At 35.3% G+C, this 17,913-nt stretch overlaps 1 protein-coding gene across 1 annotated transcript in view; it reads left to right on the top strand.

Moving 5' to 3' along the window:
• Positions 1–17,913, top strand: part of ENOX2 (ecto-NOX disulfide-thiol exchanger 2) — a 140,744-nt gene that overhangs the window by 46,426 nt on the left and 76,405 nt on the right. The window contains 1 exon segment of the mRNA XM_039864988.1: positions 14,564–14,698. Within this exon segment, the coding sequence (XP_039720922.1) occupies positions 14,564–14,698 (135 nt within the window).

Below are 17,913 nucleotides of genomic sequence, written 5' to 3'. Positions count from 1 at the left end.
TTATTATCTTGTTATAACAATTCTCTTCTTATTATTTAAGCTTATAATGTCCTGTTCTTATTAAGGGTTACACTTCTCTGCTTCTATTTGCCTGACAGTCACTTTACTCCTAATTATGTATTTCTTTTTCTTTTCTTTTCTTTTCTTTTTTTTTTTTTGTCATTTTGTTTTAGGTGAGCTGACCCCTTTCAGTATTTCCTGTAGTGGAGGACATTTAGTGGAGATTTCCCTCAGTTTTTGTATGTCTGGAAAGGTCTTTATTTCTCCATGTCTAAAGGAGAACTTAGCTGGATACAATATTCTTGCCTGGTACTTCCTTTCATTTAATAGTTTGCATATTTGATTCCACCCCTTTCTGGCTTGTAAGGTTTGTGCTGAGAAGTCTGGTGATCATCTAATGCGTTTTACTTCTTTTCCCTGGCTGCCTTGAGTATTCTTTGTCATTGATTTTTGATAATTTTAATACATTGTGTCTTGGTGAAGGCCATTTTGGATTGAAATAATTGGGTGTTCTGTTGACTTCTTGAATTCCAAGCTCCAGCTCATTCCTTAGTTTGGGAAATTCTCATCAACTATTTGTCTGAAAATGCTTTCTAATTCTTGCTCCTTTTTTTCCCCTTCGAGAATAGCCATTATTTTTATACTTCATCTCCTCATGAGATTAGCTATTTCTTGTATTTCTCTTTCATTATTTTTCATTCTTTAGTTTCTCTCTTCTTCCTTCTGATTTATTTCTAGATTTCTGTCTTTGATATCACTGATCCTTTCCTCTATTTGGTCGACTGTATTTCCCAAGCTTGCTATTTTATTTTTCAACTCTTGCAGTGTGTGTGTGTGTGTGTGTGTGTGTGTGTGTGTGTTTATCTCTAGAAGATCTATTCTTTTTTTAAAAGTTTCGATCTCCTTGCTAAAGAACTCACTCTGCTCATGTAGTTGTTTTGTCAATTCCTGAAATTGTTGATATGATTCGTTTCAAATCTCTTCGAGTTTTTTCAGAAGTACCATCCTGAATTGTCTGTCATTTAAGTCGCATATTTCTATGTCTGTAAGCTTACTTTCTGGAGATTTTTCTCTTTCTTTCTGAGATGGCTTGTCACTGTGGTCGTTCATGGTGTTTAATGGACTATTTCTCCACCTGGGCATTAATGGAAGTGTACTCTGCTGTTTTTCCAGAAAGATTTATTATATAAAGGTCTCTCTAGCCTGTTGTAAAGAAGGCATTTTTCTTTTCGTTTCCAGTAGGTGGCGTCTAAGCCTCTTAGATTCCTGCTTTATATAAAGCCTTAATAATGCCTTTTTTCTTATAAATGTTTAATCATGCTCACTATCCTCAGTCTCAGTCACTGTCAGTGTTAGTGACAGTTTTAGTAATGTTTGTTCAGATTCCCCTGTGCTCTGCGGTGTTCATTCTTGGAGGACATGGGGGAAGGGCCTCTTTGTGTGGTGGCTCATCCTCGGTTTTGCAACCACAGCTGGTAAAAATCAACTGTCGTTTCTCTGCCATCCCCATTTCTCAGCATTCTTCCCTGATGACTGGGCCCTGCCACCGGCCACGTGGAGCACACAGCTCTCCTAGGCAGTGCTATTCAGGGAACTCGCTGCATCTTCTTTCCTCGCCCCATCTCCTACAGGAAGCATGGGTTGCGAGAGGCAGCTTCTTTCTCTCTTCTAGTCTACTGCCCAACACCCAGGGTTCTTATCTGTGTTAGCTCTTATTCGCAGATCCCACACTCAGAGGTGCTGGTGTGCAGTTTGGACATTTTTTGTTGAGTTTTAAATGTTCAGCTTATTGTCATTTCAAGGAGAGAGATCTGGTGATGTCTCTCACTCTGCCATGTTTTGAAGTCACTCCTGTATTATTGTGTTATATACCGTACACTGGTTTCTTATAAATGCCCCTTTGTATCTATTCAATATTTAATTTAAAAAATGAGGGAAAGACAGTGTGAGTGGAAAATAGGATTTGATATACAGAAATTAGCTTTACATTTTTAAGGAACACTGCTCTTGAATTCTTGGTACACTTTGATAAAACCTCAGCCAGTTTGCCCTGATGATTTCTTTCAGTGTCACACCAGTTTGTTTCTCAAGAAGTTGTGAAGAGAGCATGTTTTCCTAGAATTTTCTTAGAGTTATTGATTATTTCAGCTTCTTTGCCTCCCCCCGCACCTATTCTGACAGTGAACTTCTAGCTTCTGGGCAAGGAAAGAAGGTGCAGTGAGTTCCCTGAATAACCCTGCCTAGGAGAGCCGTGGGCTCCACGTGGCCGGTGGCAGGGCCCAGTCATCAGGGAAGAATGCTGAGAAGTGGGGATGGCAGAGAAACAACAGTTGATTTTTACCAGCTGCAGTGGCATGGTCATTTCGGAATTTGAAGTTAAGAGCTTGAACTATAACCATGGATTTATGGGTTGTTACCCAAAGACTTATTATCTTTATGGCTTTCCTTGGTGTTGAAAAATGCAGTGAATGGCTGGACTTGTGTATTTATTTTCATTCTGGTTGGTTTCTGGTCAATGTAGGCATTCTGCAAGCACAGGCTGACAGGAATTACAGCTTTCCTTCCACGTGGAAATAAGTGCATAAGCAAATACTTCCGACCTAATTTTCTTTCCAATTCGTTATTTACAGGATATTCACTCATAGTAATCATTTTCAAATCAAATTTGCTCTATCAATTCCTGTAATGTTTGCTCTGGAGATCATCACCAACCTTGTCCTCTTTTATCTTTTAACAGTTTATGTCCCCTCCATGTTAATGCCAATTAAAAAACATGAATGGATAAAAAGTGATGTCACTAGTGGCCTGTAGATTCACTAGGAAGAGAATTTAAGATACTGCAGAAATGGATAAAAGGAAGGAAAGTCAATAACTCCCATGTGTTTGCTATTTGGATTACTATTGATGTATTAAAATATGCAGAACTATTGAATTAAATGGGGCAAAATATGTCATATGTAAGAAAGATTCCAGGAAAGGCAGTATTATTAATACGGTCCCGGAATCAAACTGCCAACCAAATCACCTGCATGTGGATTATTCCTAGAGGAGGCTAATACAGTCAGTAGGTGTCCTCTGAATGGCTGTCACAGAAGTCAAAGCCATGGCCATAACCTCCTTCTGTTTTATTGGAAAGCTGGTCATGAAGAGTAAGTGCTTCTCCTGCCTACCCTGTTGCCTCCCATCCATGTCATGTATATCGAGATATGATACTAAGTTATTCCGGCTTTAATCCACCACAGATGGGGTTATCACGAGAGAAAGAGCATGATGCAAATGCCATCCATGCTTTTGGAGAAAAAAAAAAAAGCACATGGGTTCTGGCAGCAGGTCTCATGGGTTAGGGATATATACAATAGAGGAGGAGGTTAACACCAGAAAATCTTTTGAGGATATTATTAGCAGTACCACTTTTAGAAAATACATCAATCAGAGAGGCATATAAATTAGTCTTGCTATTCTTTTTGACAGTGTTCTTAGTAACAAAAAGGTTAAAAAGAAGCCATCTTTTCCTTTTTTGTTTAAATACATACCCCAATATGATCAATGGCTGGTTCCCATACTGGCACTATCCTGTCCTTTTCACCTGAAGGAATTATAACATCCCCCTCTCTCCCCACACTGAAGGCCCCTGTTTACCATAAGCTATCAGAGGTAATGACCACTATAGTTAATATATTGATAATAATTACTAATATTCTACTACCACTTACTAAGCTAGGTAGAAAAATGGGCTTTTTTCCACATTTTTTCTCCTTTAATCTTTACCACAGCCCTTTGAGATAGGTATGATTATTATCTTCATTTTTCATAAGAGGAAAATGAAGAACAGAGACATTAAGTCACTTCCCTAGCATCACATAGCTAATAAGTAGCTGGCCAGGATTACAACTCAGATCTAACCCAAAGGCCCTGATCTTAACTGTTATAACAACATTTTTTCTTCATTCAGGATCACACAGCATTAAAGATTGAGAATTGATCATGCTTGGTCTGGAAAAAGGCATATGGGGACTGATGGAAGTGTGATGCAGTTTTCTATTTTTTTTTTAATTTTTAGTTAAGTTTATTGGAGTAAGATTGGTTAACACAATTATATAATTTTCAGGTGTACATTATCATTTGACATATGTATATTCTATTGTGTGTTTACCACCCAAAGTCCAGTTTCCTTCAGCTACCATATATTTGATCCCCTTTACCCACTTCACCTTCCCCCTAAATCCTATATTTGACCCACGTTACCCCGTCTACGTCCTCCCTCCACTCCTACTCCATTAGTAACCACTAGTCTATAGTCCTTTGGTAACCACTAGTCTACATTCCATGTCCATGAGACTCTGTTTGTTCTGCTCATTTGTTGCTTGTAGGGTTATATCCCACATATAAGTGATATTATGTGATTTTTAACTTTTTCTGTCTGGCTTATTTCGCTAAGCATGATTATCTCAAAGTCCATCCATGTTGTCGCAAATGGTAGTATTTCATCTCTTCTTATGACTGAGTAATATTCCATTGTATATATGTACCACAGCTTCTTTAGCCAGTCATCTATCGTAGGACACTTCAGTTGCTTCCATGCCCTGACCACTGTGAATAATGCTGCTATGAACATCAGTGTGCAAATATCTTTTCGGATATGGTTTTCAAGTCTTTGGGGTAAATACCCAGTAGAGAGATTGCTGGGTCATATATGGTAGATTGATTCTTAATTTTTGAGGAACCGCCATAATTTCCATAGTGGCTGTACCAATTTGAAGTTTTAGCTGCAGTGTATAATGCTTCCTTTTTCTCTGCATCCTCTCTAACATTTGTTATTACCTGTCCTGTTGATTATAGCTATTCTAACAGATGTGAGATGGTATCTCACTTTAGTTTTGATTTGCATGTTCCTAATAGCTAGCAATGTTGAGCATCTTTTCATATATTTGTTGACCATTTGTATGTCCTCTAGAGAGAAGTGTCTGTTCAGGTCCTCTACCCAATTTATGATTGGATTATTTATTTTCTTGTTTTTATTGAGCTGTATGAGTTTATTGTATATTTTGGATACTAGGCCCTTATTGGAGGTGTTGCTTGCAAATATATTTTTCCATTTGGGTAATTCTCTCTTTACGTTGTTGATGATTTCTTTTGCTGAGCAGAAGCTTTTTAGTTTGATGTAGTCCCATTCACCTATTTTAGCTTTTACTTCCCTTGACTTTGAGGTCAAATTCATAAAATCCTCTTTAAGTCCAAGATCCCTGAGCTTAGTTCCTATGTTTTCTTCTATGCATTCTATTATTTCAGGTCTTATATTCAGGTTTTTAATCCATTTGAGTTAATTTTGGTGTGCAGTGATAGACAACCATCTAGTTTCATTCTTTTGCAGGTAGCATTCCAGTTTTTCCAGCACCATTTGTAGAAGAAGCTTTCTTTTTCCCACTGTATGTTTTAGGCTTCTTTGTCGAAAATTATTTGCCCATATAAATATGGGTTTAATTCTGGATGCTCAATTCTGCTCCACTGGTCCATGTGTCTGTTTTGCTGCCAATACCATGCCATTTTAATTACTTTTGCTTTGTAGTATAATTTGAAGTCAGGCAGAGTGATGCCTCCAGCCTCATTCTATTTTCTCAGGATAGCTTTGGCAATTCAGGGTCATTTGTGCTTCCATACAAATCTGATAATTTTTTGTTCTATTTCTTTAAAAAATGCTGATGAGTTTTTGATGAGGATTGCATTAAATCTGTATAATGCTTTAGATAATAAGGTCATTTTAACTATGTTGATTCTTCCAATCCAAGAACACGGAATATCTTTCCATTTCTTTGTATCTTCTTTGATTTCTTTTAATAGGGTCTTATCGTTTTTATTATATAGGTACTTCACTTGTTTCCTTAAATTTATTCCTATATATTTAATTTTTAATTTTTTGCAATTGCAAAAGGAATTATTTTTTCCACTTCTTTTTCTGACATTTAATTATTAGAGTATAGGAAAGTTAAGGATTTTTGAATGTTGCTTTTGTATCCAGAAACTTTACTGTATTTGCTCATTGTTTCTAGTAGTGTCTTGTGGGATCATTAGGGTTTTCTATATAGAGAATTGTGTCATCTGAAAATAATGACAGCTTGATTTCCTCATTTCCTATTTGAATGCCTTTTATATCTTTCTCTTGCCTGATTGGACTCTCTAGGACCCTTAATGCTATATTGAATAGCAGTGGCGATAGTGAACCAGCTTTGTCTTGTTCCTGACCTTAGAGAAAGGTTTTTAGTTTTTCACCGTTAAGTATAATATTGGCTGAGGTTTTGTTTTATTGGCCTTTATTATGTAAAGGTACTTTGCTTCTATACTAATTTTGTTAAGGGTTTTGATCATAAATGAATTCTGTATCTTGTCGAAGGCTTTTTCTCTATCCATTGATATGATCATATGATTCTTATTTTTTAATTGTTTACATGGCATGTCACATTAATCACTTTGCATATGATGAACCATCCTTGTGCCCCTGGGATGAAATGCACTTGATTGTGCTGTATAATCTTTTTAATATGTTGCTGTATTCAGTTCACTAGAATCTTATTTAGGATTTTTGCATCAGTGTTCATGAGAGATATTGGTCTGAAGTTTTCATTTTTTGTGTTATCTTTACCAGGTTTTGATATTAGCATAATATTGGTCTCATAAAATGAGTTCAGATGTATTGCCTCCTCTTCTATTTGTTGGAAGATTTGAGGAGAACAGGTATTAAATCTTCTTTGAATGTTTGGTAGAATTCACTGGTGAAGCCATCTGGTCTTGAACTTTTACTTTTTAGTAGGTTTTTGATGATTGTTTCAATTTCTATACTGCTGATCTGTCTATTTAGATTTTCCAGATCTTCTTGATTCAGTCTAGGAAGGTTGTATTTTTCTAAGTCCTGGTCCATTTCTTCCAGGTTATTAAATTTGGCATTATATACTTTTACACAGTATTCTTGTTTGATCCTTTGTATTTCTGTGATGTCTGCGGTATATTCTCCTCTTTCAACCCTGATATTGTTTATTTGTGTCTTTTTTTTTCATATTTCTTTAGTGAGTCTAACCAGGGATGTGTCAATTTTATTAACCTCAAAAAACAAAAAACAGCTCTTAGTTGCTTTAATTTTTTATATTGCTTTTTTTGGTTTGTTTGTTTTCATTTTCGTTTAATTCTGCTCTAATTTTCATTATTTATTTCCTTCTGCTGATTTTAGGCCTCATTAGTTTTCCCTTTTCTAGTTCTTTTAAGATGAAGTATTCAGTTGTTTATTTGGGCTTGTTCTTTCATTTTGGAAGTAGGCCTGTAATGAAAGAACTTTCTTCTTATTACACCTTTTGCCGTGTCCCAAAAGTTTTGATATGTTGTACTATCGTTATCATTCATTTCTATGTATTTCTGATCTCTCTTTTTATTTCTACTCTGACCCAGTTATTCTTCAGTTGTATGTTGTTTAATCTCCATGTATTTGTGGTTCTTTCCACTTTCTTTTTTCAGTTGATCTCTAGCTTCAAAGCATAATGAATAGAAAATATAGTTGGTATGATTTCAACCCTCATATATGTTGAGGCTATCTCTGTGTCCCAGTATGTGGTCAATTCTGAGAAGATTCCATGTGCTCTAGAGAAGAATGTATAAGGAGCATATTGGGATGAAAGGCTCTTTAAATGTCAATTATGTCCAGTTGGTCTAATGTGTCATTTAAGGATGTTATTCCCTTATTGATTTTCTGTTTGGATGATCTGTTCATATCCATCAGTGAGGTATTTGGGTCCCCTACTACAATAGCGTTTTGGTGTTTCTCCCTTTAGTTCTGGTAGTAAATGTTTTATATATTACAGGGCTCCCTGATTGGAAACCCAGATATTAAATTTATATCTTCTTGGTGTATGATTCCTTTTATCATTATGAAGTGATCTATAGTATTTTTCTTTACCTTTTTTTTTATTTTGAAGTCTATTTTGTCCGATATTAGTACTACTACTCCCGCTTTTCTCTGAATATCATTTGCTTGAAATATCATTTTCTGCCCTTTCACTTTGAGTCTATATTTGTTTTTGGAACTGAGATGTTTCTCCTGGAACTGGCATATGATTGAGTTTCATTCTTTTTTCCAAACTACAACTCTGTGCCTTTTTATTAGTGATTTTGGTCTATTTACATTTAGGGTGATTATTGAACTATGAGGTTTTCCTATAACCATTTTATGTTTTGCTCTCTCATAGCTCGGTGTTTTCATTGCTTCCTTGTCCATGTGTTTCTGTTTTTTTGTTTTTTTGGGGGAGGGGGTTGAGTTTTGAGGTTTTTCCCTTTCTTCCTTTTTGTTTTACATTATATACATAAATCATTGGCGTGTGGTTACCATTAAAATATATAAATATAACTATATGTAGATATGTATGACTATATACAGATATATATAACTTATATGTATATGTATATGACATATATATATGTGTGTGTGTGTATGTGTGTGTGTGTGTATGTGTGTGTGTGTGCGTGTGTATATATATATGTCATTTTCTTCTGGGTGTGCCTTATCTTCACTCCGTTTTGTGAATTGGATTTTTGAATCCTCCTCTTTTCAGTCATTGTTGTCTCAATTTGTCCCTATGTATGCTGAACCTTCATTACTATCTTGCTATAGCAATTCTCTTGTTGTTTAAGCTTGAAATTCCCTGTACTTAGTAAGGGTTGCTCTCCTCTGCTTCTATCTGCCTGCTAGTTGTCTTACTTCTAGTTACCTATATTTTTTTGCCATTTTGTTTTAATGAGCTAAACTCTTTCAGTATTTCCTGTAATGCAGGCCTCGTAGTGGAGCATTCTTTCAATTTTTGTATGTCTGGTAAGTTTTTATTTCTCCTTCATATCTAAAGGAGAGCTTTGCTGGTTACATTATTCTTGGCTGGTACTTCCTTTCATTTAATAGTTTGAATATTTGACTCCACACCTTTCTAGCTTGTATGGTTTGTGCTGAGAAATCCGACAATAATCTAATGTTTTTTTTTTTTTAATAAGTTACCATCTTCTTTTCCCTGGCTGCCCTGAGAATTCTTTCTTTGTCATTGATTTTTGATAATTTTAATACGATGTGTCTTGGAGAAGTCCTTTTTGAGTTGAGATAATTGGGTGTTCTGTCGACTTCCTGAATTCTAAGCTCCAGATCCTTTATTAGATTTGGGAAATCCTTGTCAACTATTTTTCTGAAAATGCTTTCTAATCCATGCTCCATTCCTCCCCTTCAAGAATGCTCATTATTGTTATGTTTTCTCTCCTGATGGTATCGACTAGTTCTTGTATTTCTCTTTCATTATTTTCATTATTCTTTTCATTATTTTGAAAATAACAATACTGTCCTTTATAAATCTGATAATTTAGATCATTCTCTCCACTCCCATCGAATTAGTTCAAAATTTGTCTGGTTTCATACATTGTAAATTCCCATTCTTTCATCTCAAAATTCGGTTTCTCTTCTTCCTTCTGATTTATTTCTCGATTTGTGTCTTTGATATCATTGATCCTTCTCTCCATTTGTTCGACTCTATTTCCCAAGCTTACTATTTCATTTTTCAACTCTTGCAGTGTGTTTTTTTTTATCTCCAGAAGATCTATTCTGTTCTTTTTGAGAGTTTCAATCTCCTCGCTCTGCTCATCTAGGTGTTTTTTTTTCAATTCCTGAAATTGTTGATCTGACTCATTTCAGAACTCACTGAGTATTTTCAGAAGTACCTCTCTAAATTCTCTGTCATTTAAGTCACATATTTCTATGTCTGTAAGCTTATTTTCAGGAGATTTTTCTTTTTTGTTCTGAGATGCCTTGTCACTTGGTTGTTCGTGTTTAATGGACTATTTATCTGCCTGGGGATTAATGGAAGTGTATTCTGCTTTTTTGCAGAAAGATTTATTATATAAAAGACTCTCTTTAGCCTGTAGGAAAGAAGGCATTTTTCTTTTCATTTCCAGTAAGTGACATCTCAGCCTCTTGGATCCCTGCTTTTTATAAAGCCTTAATAGTGCCTTTTTTTCCCTTACAGATGTTTAATAACACTCACTACTCTCAGTCTCAGTCCCTGTCAGTGTTAGTGACAGTTTCAGTAGCATTTGCTCAGATTCCTTTGGGGCTCAGCTGTGTTCATTCTTGGAGGATATGTGAGGAAGGTAACTCTGGGTTGGGGGTTGGGCCTGTGGCTCAGCTTCACATTTTGCAACCCAGCTGGTAATAATCAACTATTTTTTCTTTGCTGTGCCTGCTTCTCTGCCATCTTCATTTCTCTGTTTTCTGCTCTGAACCGTGGGCATGGCCACTGGCCCTGTGGAGCTCACAGCTCTGTCAGTTAAGGCTGTTCATGGAACCCGTCGCACCTTCTCTCCTCTCCCCTCTTTCTACAAGGAGCTCCAACTGAGAGAGACAGCTTCTTTGTTTCTCTCAATCTACCACCCCACTCCAGGATTCTGACCTGTGGTAGCTCTTATGCACAGATCTCACACTCAGACATGCTGGTGTGCAGTTTGGGTGTTTTTGTTGAGTTTTAGATGTTCATCTTATTGTTGTTTCAAGGGGAGAGATCTGGGGACACTCCACCATGGTTCTAACATCACTTCACAGGCACTTTTAATTAATATATATTTTGAAAATAACAATACTGTCCTTTATAAATCTGATAATTTAGATCATTCTCTCCACTCCCATCGAATTAGTTCAAAATTTGTCTGGTTTCATACATTGTAAATTCCCATTCTTTCATCTCAAAATTCTTTATTGAGAACAATTCCTGATTTTCTTGTATTTTCCTGGACTGCAAAGCCAATGAGTAGCCAAACTGTGCAAAAAAATATTTTTGGCATTGGGGCCCAGTCCTTCTAAACCTAACTATTTCATCTGCGAGTGTTTTTGCAGCCATCAGAGAAATTCAGGGTAGCAATTCAGTAATCTCTAAAGGTCCCTTCTAGCTATAACATTCCCCAAAATCTTGTCTCCTCCGGCTGGTATTGGGAGTCTGGGTGAACTTAATAATCACTATATAAACTCTTGACCCCAAAGATATTTGATGCCCCATGTTTGTTTTCTTGGTAACATTTACAAGGAGGGTATTTCTAGCCTTCTTATATGCCTTCATAGAGGAGCAGTGAAAATTTGGTGTGAATATAAGAGTTCTTATGGAGAAATCGCCAGTTCTGAAATGTTCCTTCTGACTGCAGTAATGAATGCTTAGGGCCATCAATGATTCTGATTCTGTTAAGGTGGGAGAAGAGGCATAGGCAACATAGGAGAATAATAAAAACTAATATTTTAGAATAATGTTTTTTGATATCTACATTTGCTTGTTTTGACCAGTGACCAAAATAGCACTTGTATAAATTATCTGGCCAAGGATCACCCCTGATATTGCCAGGTTGAAAGCATGTGATAGATGTTAGCAAGTTACTGTTAGAACAGAGTTGTGTTTGGGCGTGTAATTAACAGGAGTGCATATTTGGAGGTGGGAGAAAAACCATGGAAAGTTTTTTTTCTATGAATAGCAATAGTTGGAGTAAAATTTCCTAAAATAAAAGTCTTTGTGCTAAGATGACTTGATTATATCTCTCTCAACTGTGAAGTATATACATGCACATGCATGTATAACACACTTCAATGTCTTTGTTTATGTCATCTATGCTTCTGGGATATCTTACCCGCTCTTATTTATCTCTATAATAACTACCCATCACTCAAGACAAGTTCTATAGAAATCTCATTCTTTCAAATCCTATCTTCTCTATGAAGCCTTTATTACCTACTTAAGCCACAGTAGCTCTTCATTTCTTAAATTTCAGTAACATTTCTGGTCTATACCACTTGAGTTTTTCATTGTTTTCTAATTGTTCATTGGAGATAGTAAAACATAGTGGTTAAAAGTACCTATCCTGTATGACCTTAGACAATATGTGTGACCTTTCAAAACCTGTTATATATTAAATGGAGACATAAATAGTTCCTATGTCATGGGGTTGTTTGAAAGATAAATGAGAATGATGCATGCCAAGTGCTTTACTATCTAACATATCGCAGGTGTTCTAAAATTAGCAGTAGTAATGGATAGAGATGATGAGAGTAGTGATAATAATAATCATCATCACTATAATTATTAGTCTCTTCAATTAGATTATATAAGCTTTGAAGGCATGGACTATGTCTCCTATCTGCTTATTCTCTGGTATCCCTCTAACTCCAATATTACTCAGTTGATTAATATAATATCTGTTGATTGTATGTACAGTTCTATTCAATAGTACTTCCTCAAGGACATGAAATTGAATCAGGAATATAATTTTTTAATTTTTATTGTTACTATGGAAGCCCTTGTATCTTTTTTTTGGGGGGGCATTGCATGCATGGTAGTTGGGAAGTAAGCTACTGAAGTAATCATATTCAACTAGACTATGAGAAGAATGGGAAACTTCTTTATCATCTCAATCTCCTGTGGTGTGTATGCTTGGGATAAAAAAAAAAAACCATAAACCACAAAACTCTGATGAGAAAAATCAAAGAAAAACTAAATAAATGGAGAGGTTTTTCATATTCATGGATAGGAAGACTCAATGTTATCACGATATCAGTTCTTCCCAACATGATTTGAATGCAATTTCAATTAAAATCCAAGGAAGTTATTATTTGAATATCAAGAAACCGAATCTAAAATTTATCAAAATAGCCAACACAGTATTGAAGGAGAAGAACAAACTGGGAAGATTGAGGCTACCCAATTTCAAAACTTACTATAAAGCTATAGTTATCAAGACAGTGCAGTATTGGTGAGCGAATAGATAAATAGATCATTGGAACAGAATAGAGCACCCAGAAATAGACCCCCATAAATAGATTCAACTGATCTTTGACAAAGAAGCAAATGCAATACAATGGAGTAAAGATAGCCTTTTCAGCAAATGGTGCTGGAACATTAGACATCCACATCCACAAAATATGAATTTAGACACGAACATTATACCCTTCACAAAAGTTAACTCAAAATGTATTAAAGACCTAAATGTAAAACACAAAACTATAAAATTCTTGAAAGATAACACAGGAGAAAACTACGATGACCATGGACATGGCAACAACTTTTCAGATACATCATCAAAGGCACAGTCCATGAAAGAAAAATTGATACACTAGACTTAATGAAAATTAAATTTTTCTGCTCTGTGAAAGACAATGTCAAGAGAATGGGAAGACAAGCCACAGACTGGGAGAAAATATTTGCAAAATACACATCTTAAAAAAAAACATAAAATATACAAAGAACTCTTAAAATTCAACACTAAGAAAACAAACAACCTGATTAAAAAATGGGCCAAAGACTTTAATAGACATCTCACAATAGAAGGTATACGGACTGTAAATAAGCACATGAAAAGGTGCTCCACATCATATGTCATCAGGGAAATGCAAATTAAGACAAATACTGATGAGGATGTGGATCAGCAGGAACTCTCATTCATTGCTCAAGATAATTCAAAATGATATGGCCACTTTGGAAGACAGATTGACCATTTCTTACAAAACTAAACATGCTCTTATGATCTAGTGATTGTGTTGCTTCATATTTACCCAAAGGAGTTGAAAAATTATGTCCACACAAAAAAGTGCATACAAATGTTTATAGCAGTTTTATTCATAACTACCAAACCTTGAAAATAACCTCAATGTCCATCAGTAGGTGAATGGATAAGTAAACTGTGGTACATCCAGACAACAGAATATTATTCAGCACTAAAAAGAAATGAGCTATCAAACCATAAAAAGGCATAGAGCAACCTTAAATGCATATTGCTAAGTGAAAGAAGCCAATCTGAAAAGGCTACATACTCCATGATTCTAACTATATGATATTCTAGAAAAGGCAAAACTATGAAAAGAGTAAGAAAGATCAATGGTTGTCGGGGTTGGGAAGTGAGGAGGAATGAATAAGTGGACCACCGAGAATTTTTAGGGCACGTAAAATACTCTGTATGATACTATAATGATTGATATTTGTCCAAACCCATAGAATGTACACCACCAGAATGAACATTAATGTGTTTAAACTATTGACTTTGGGTGATTGTGATGTTTCAATGCAGGTTCATCAGTTATAACAAACATACTTTTCTGGTGGGCAATGTCAATAAATGAGGATATACATGTGTGGGGACAGGGAGTATATGTGAAATCTCTGTACCTTCAATTTTGTTATGAGCCTAAAACTGCTCTAAAAATAGTCTTTATGGGGGAAAAAAAGAGGAAAGGAAATAAGAGAAAGGGAAGAAGGGAGTGAGAGGAAGAAATGGAGAGAGAGAAAGAAGGAGAGAAAGAGAGAAAGAAACATACTAAACTGCCATCTGGTAAACTGCTTTCAAATTCTATGACTTCCTGCCAGTTCACGCTGTATTGTTTTAAACCTCGTAAAGATAAATTAGGCCTTATCCACCACTTGTCCATCAGTCAATTTCTGTAAAGCATTTGCCAGAGTTTATATTGATAAGTAATTGAGATACTGAAACCTTAATACAAGTTATTTTGCTTTTTTTTTCTTTTTAGCTGATAATAGTAGAACTATGAATGTGGATTCCACTGCAGTGATGCTGTCTATGTCTGATCCAACCACATGGGCCACAGCAATGAATAATCTTGGAATGGCACCACTGGGAATTGCTGGACAACCAATTTTACCTAGTATGCTATTTTTAATCACCTCACAAGTATTTCTTTTTATTGACCATGTGGTCATAAATATAACAGTATGATACAACTTATTTTGAAGTTGATGTTTACCAGATTCTGCTTAGAGTATGCATTTTTGTAATATGAGCTTTGTATACTGGGTAGCCAGTAATTACTAGTATACTCTTTATTGCACTATGGGCAAGTTGGGGGTATATCTGATTCAGGATATGGTCATCAAACATTTAAATAACTCATTAAAATAAAAATGAACAGGATTTGGCAAGGAATTACAAAGTTTGTCTAATTTATGGATTTCTTAGAAGAGGCAAATAAACAAGGAGCTGGAATGAGAACTGACTGAGACATCCCAAAAATCTTAGATTCTTAAAGAGAAGGAAAGGAGACAGTGAGAATATCCCAAATATTATTGTTAACATTGAATAACTTTTCAAATTTTTAAAATAAAGTAACCCATGAGAGAATGAGTACTCCATCTCCACTAAAGATAAAAACAAAATTAAAATGCCATGGCATCTGAAGGGTTTAGATTAGATGCAAAAAATCTTCTTGGACTGTCAGAGCTATTAACCATTAAGATGAGTTTGCGAAAATATTGGGGAATTGCCATCCTGAGAAGCCTGGGGTGGTTTTTTAAACATCATAAACATTAATCTCCCAAGAGTCATTTAATTGTGGTCCTACTTAAAAGCATGGCAGGATGAAGACAATCTAGGACCTTGCTATTCAAAGCATGGTCTGCATCACCTGGGAGTTGTTAAGAATCCCAGAATCTCAGGCCCCAAGTCAGACATAATGAATCAAAAGCTGAATTTTAGCATGATCCCCAGGTGATTTACAAGCACATTAAACTTGAGAAACTAATTTAGAGTGCAAGCATTTTGTTGTGCTATTTGTTTATATAGTTAGCTACTCACACCTCTTCCAAAATAATTTCACAATTCCAGACGAGATTTCAAATCCTTGTAGGTTATAATAGGGATAAAGTAAGGTAGGCAACAATGATACATAATAAAAATCTTAATAAACTAAGAAATGTTATTACATTGAAAGCTTGGAAACATACATAAAAGCAGCCAAATAGAAGAAAAAATATATATATGAATGAGAAATTAGTGGAGAAAAAAAGAGCTTGGATTCTACATGTGGCAGAGACAAAGAACGGTTTCACCAAACTGTAATTCATACTGTGGGTTGTAGGTGACTAGACTACGCTCTACTCCATTTGACCAACTATGATTGAAATGAGAAACAAGGGTCCTTTGAGAGCTAGAATGATTGGACCATGGATCTCCTTGGATTTTAAATAACTAGTGGAGCTAATCTGGGATCAACGGGTATTACAACAGGAGCTAATATTGCATAGTGATTAAGAACTCAGAACTCAGGAGTCAATCTGCCTGACTTCCAAGCCTGCTTCTTTCACTACATCATTTTGGGTAGTTATATATCTTCTATGAACTCAATTTCCTCATTCATAAAACCAGACTAATAGTACCTAAATCTTAGGGTTGTTGTGAGAATTAAATTGTGCTTAGCACTATGCCTGACACATAGTACTGAAAAATGTTTGTTACTAAAATACTTAAAAACATTATTAATATATTTCTCATAAATATTTATAAAGGAAACAATGGGTTTTTATTTAGTTTTATTATTTCATTAAAATAGAATTTAAGTTAAAAAATATATTATTTTATAGAGTGGTCCTGAGGCAGAATCTCTTACAGTCTAGAGTGACTAATCTGATTTGGTTGCAATATTACCAGTTTATGGAAATCTGAACTGTATAAGTATATATCTTAGGAAAAATCTTGAGGCCAGATGTGCTCTGATACCAAGGAGACTAAATGTTAGCTTACATCAGATTATTTGCAATTCATCACATCTAAACATAAATCTATGCCCACAAAATAATCTTCAGTGCTTAGCTATTCATCTATAATGTGGAGCAAAACAGGCCTAGCACTGAGAGAAAAAAAAAATATTGAGGCCATCATTACAGGCTCTAAATTTGAACTTGGGTCAATATCAGACCTAGAAAATTGGGGTAGGATTTTTTAACATTAGCTCAGAGTGCTATTTCTGCAGACAGTGCCTTGCTTAGTGCTTAACAACATGGGCCTAGAAGACAGACTATCTTGGGTTTGAATACTTGCTCTGCCACTTTCTAGCTATGTGATCTTGAGCAAGTTACTTGACCTATCATACCTGTTTCCCCATCTGTAAAATGGGGATTATGATAGTATCTACTTCATAGCATTGATGTGAAGATTAAATAATATACTTAGCACAATGCTAGGCATATAATAAACACCAAATAAAGGTTAACTGTCATCATTATTATTACTATTAGTAATGTTACATTCTCTTTAAGATGGAAACACTGACATACTTCCTTCAAATGGTTGTTAAACTCCCAATTAAATTGAAAGTATTTGAGTGTTATGCTGCCACTGTCACCTCTAGTGGGTGTTCCCCACATCGACCTCCAACCAGACATTTGGAACCTCAAGAATGACTTTAATTTATACCTATAGCCTCCTTTGCCCACCTCCTGTTTTCTTAAGGACTATGAAGAAATGGTTTCTCAGGGTCTTCTTCAACCTTGTGATTCAATACTCTTTTGGCTATGCTCCAGGATAAGTTACTTGACATTTTTAAAACCTTAAAAAAAATATTTAGTTCAATAGTGTCCTTCTTGTCTTTAAAGTGCATGCAGCAAATAGCACTAGACTGACATACTTTGTAAAGGTATGTGTAAAATCATTTGAGTTATGTGTGAACTAATTTTTCTCCTGTGTACTATTTTAGGAAAGCAGTTTAACTGTCAAGATTAGAACATGGCTGCACCAATTTGCAATCCCACCAACAATGCATGAGGGTTCCCTTTTCTTTACATCCTTGCCAATGCTTGCTTTTTGATTTACTGACAGCCATTCTGACAGGTGTGAGATTATATCTCATTGTAGTTTTAATTTTCATTTCTCTGATGATTAGTAACATTCAGCGTCTTTTCATAGTTCTACTGGCCATCTGTATGTCCTCTTTGTAGAAATGCCTATTCAAGTCCTCTGCTTAGTTTTTAATTGGATATATATTTTTTTTTTTTGGTGTTGAGATGTATGTGTTCTTTATAAATTTTGGATATTAACCCCTAATCAGATGTGTCATTAGCAAATATCTTCTCCCATTAATTAGGTTGT

This window comes from Pteropus medius, unplaced genomic scaffold (genome assembly GCF_902729225.1).
Source record: "Pteropus medius unplaced genomic scaffold, Ma_sr-lr_union100, whole genome shotgun sequence".
Lineage (NCBI taxonomy): Eukaryota > Metazoa > Chordata > Mammalia > Chiroptera > Pteropodidae > Pteropus > Pteropus medius.
This window is presented reverse-complemented; position numbering and strand designations above follow the sequence as displayed.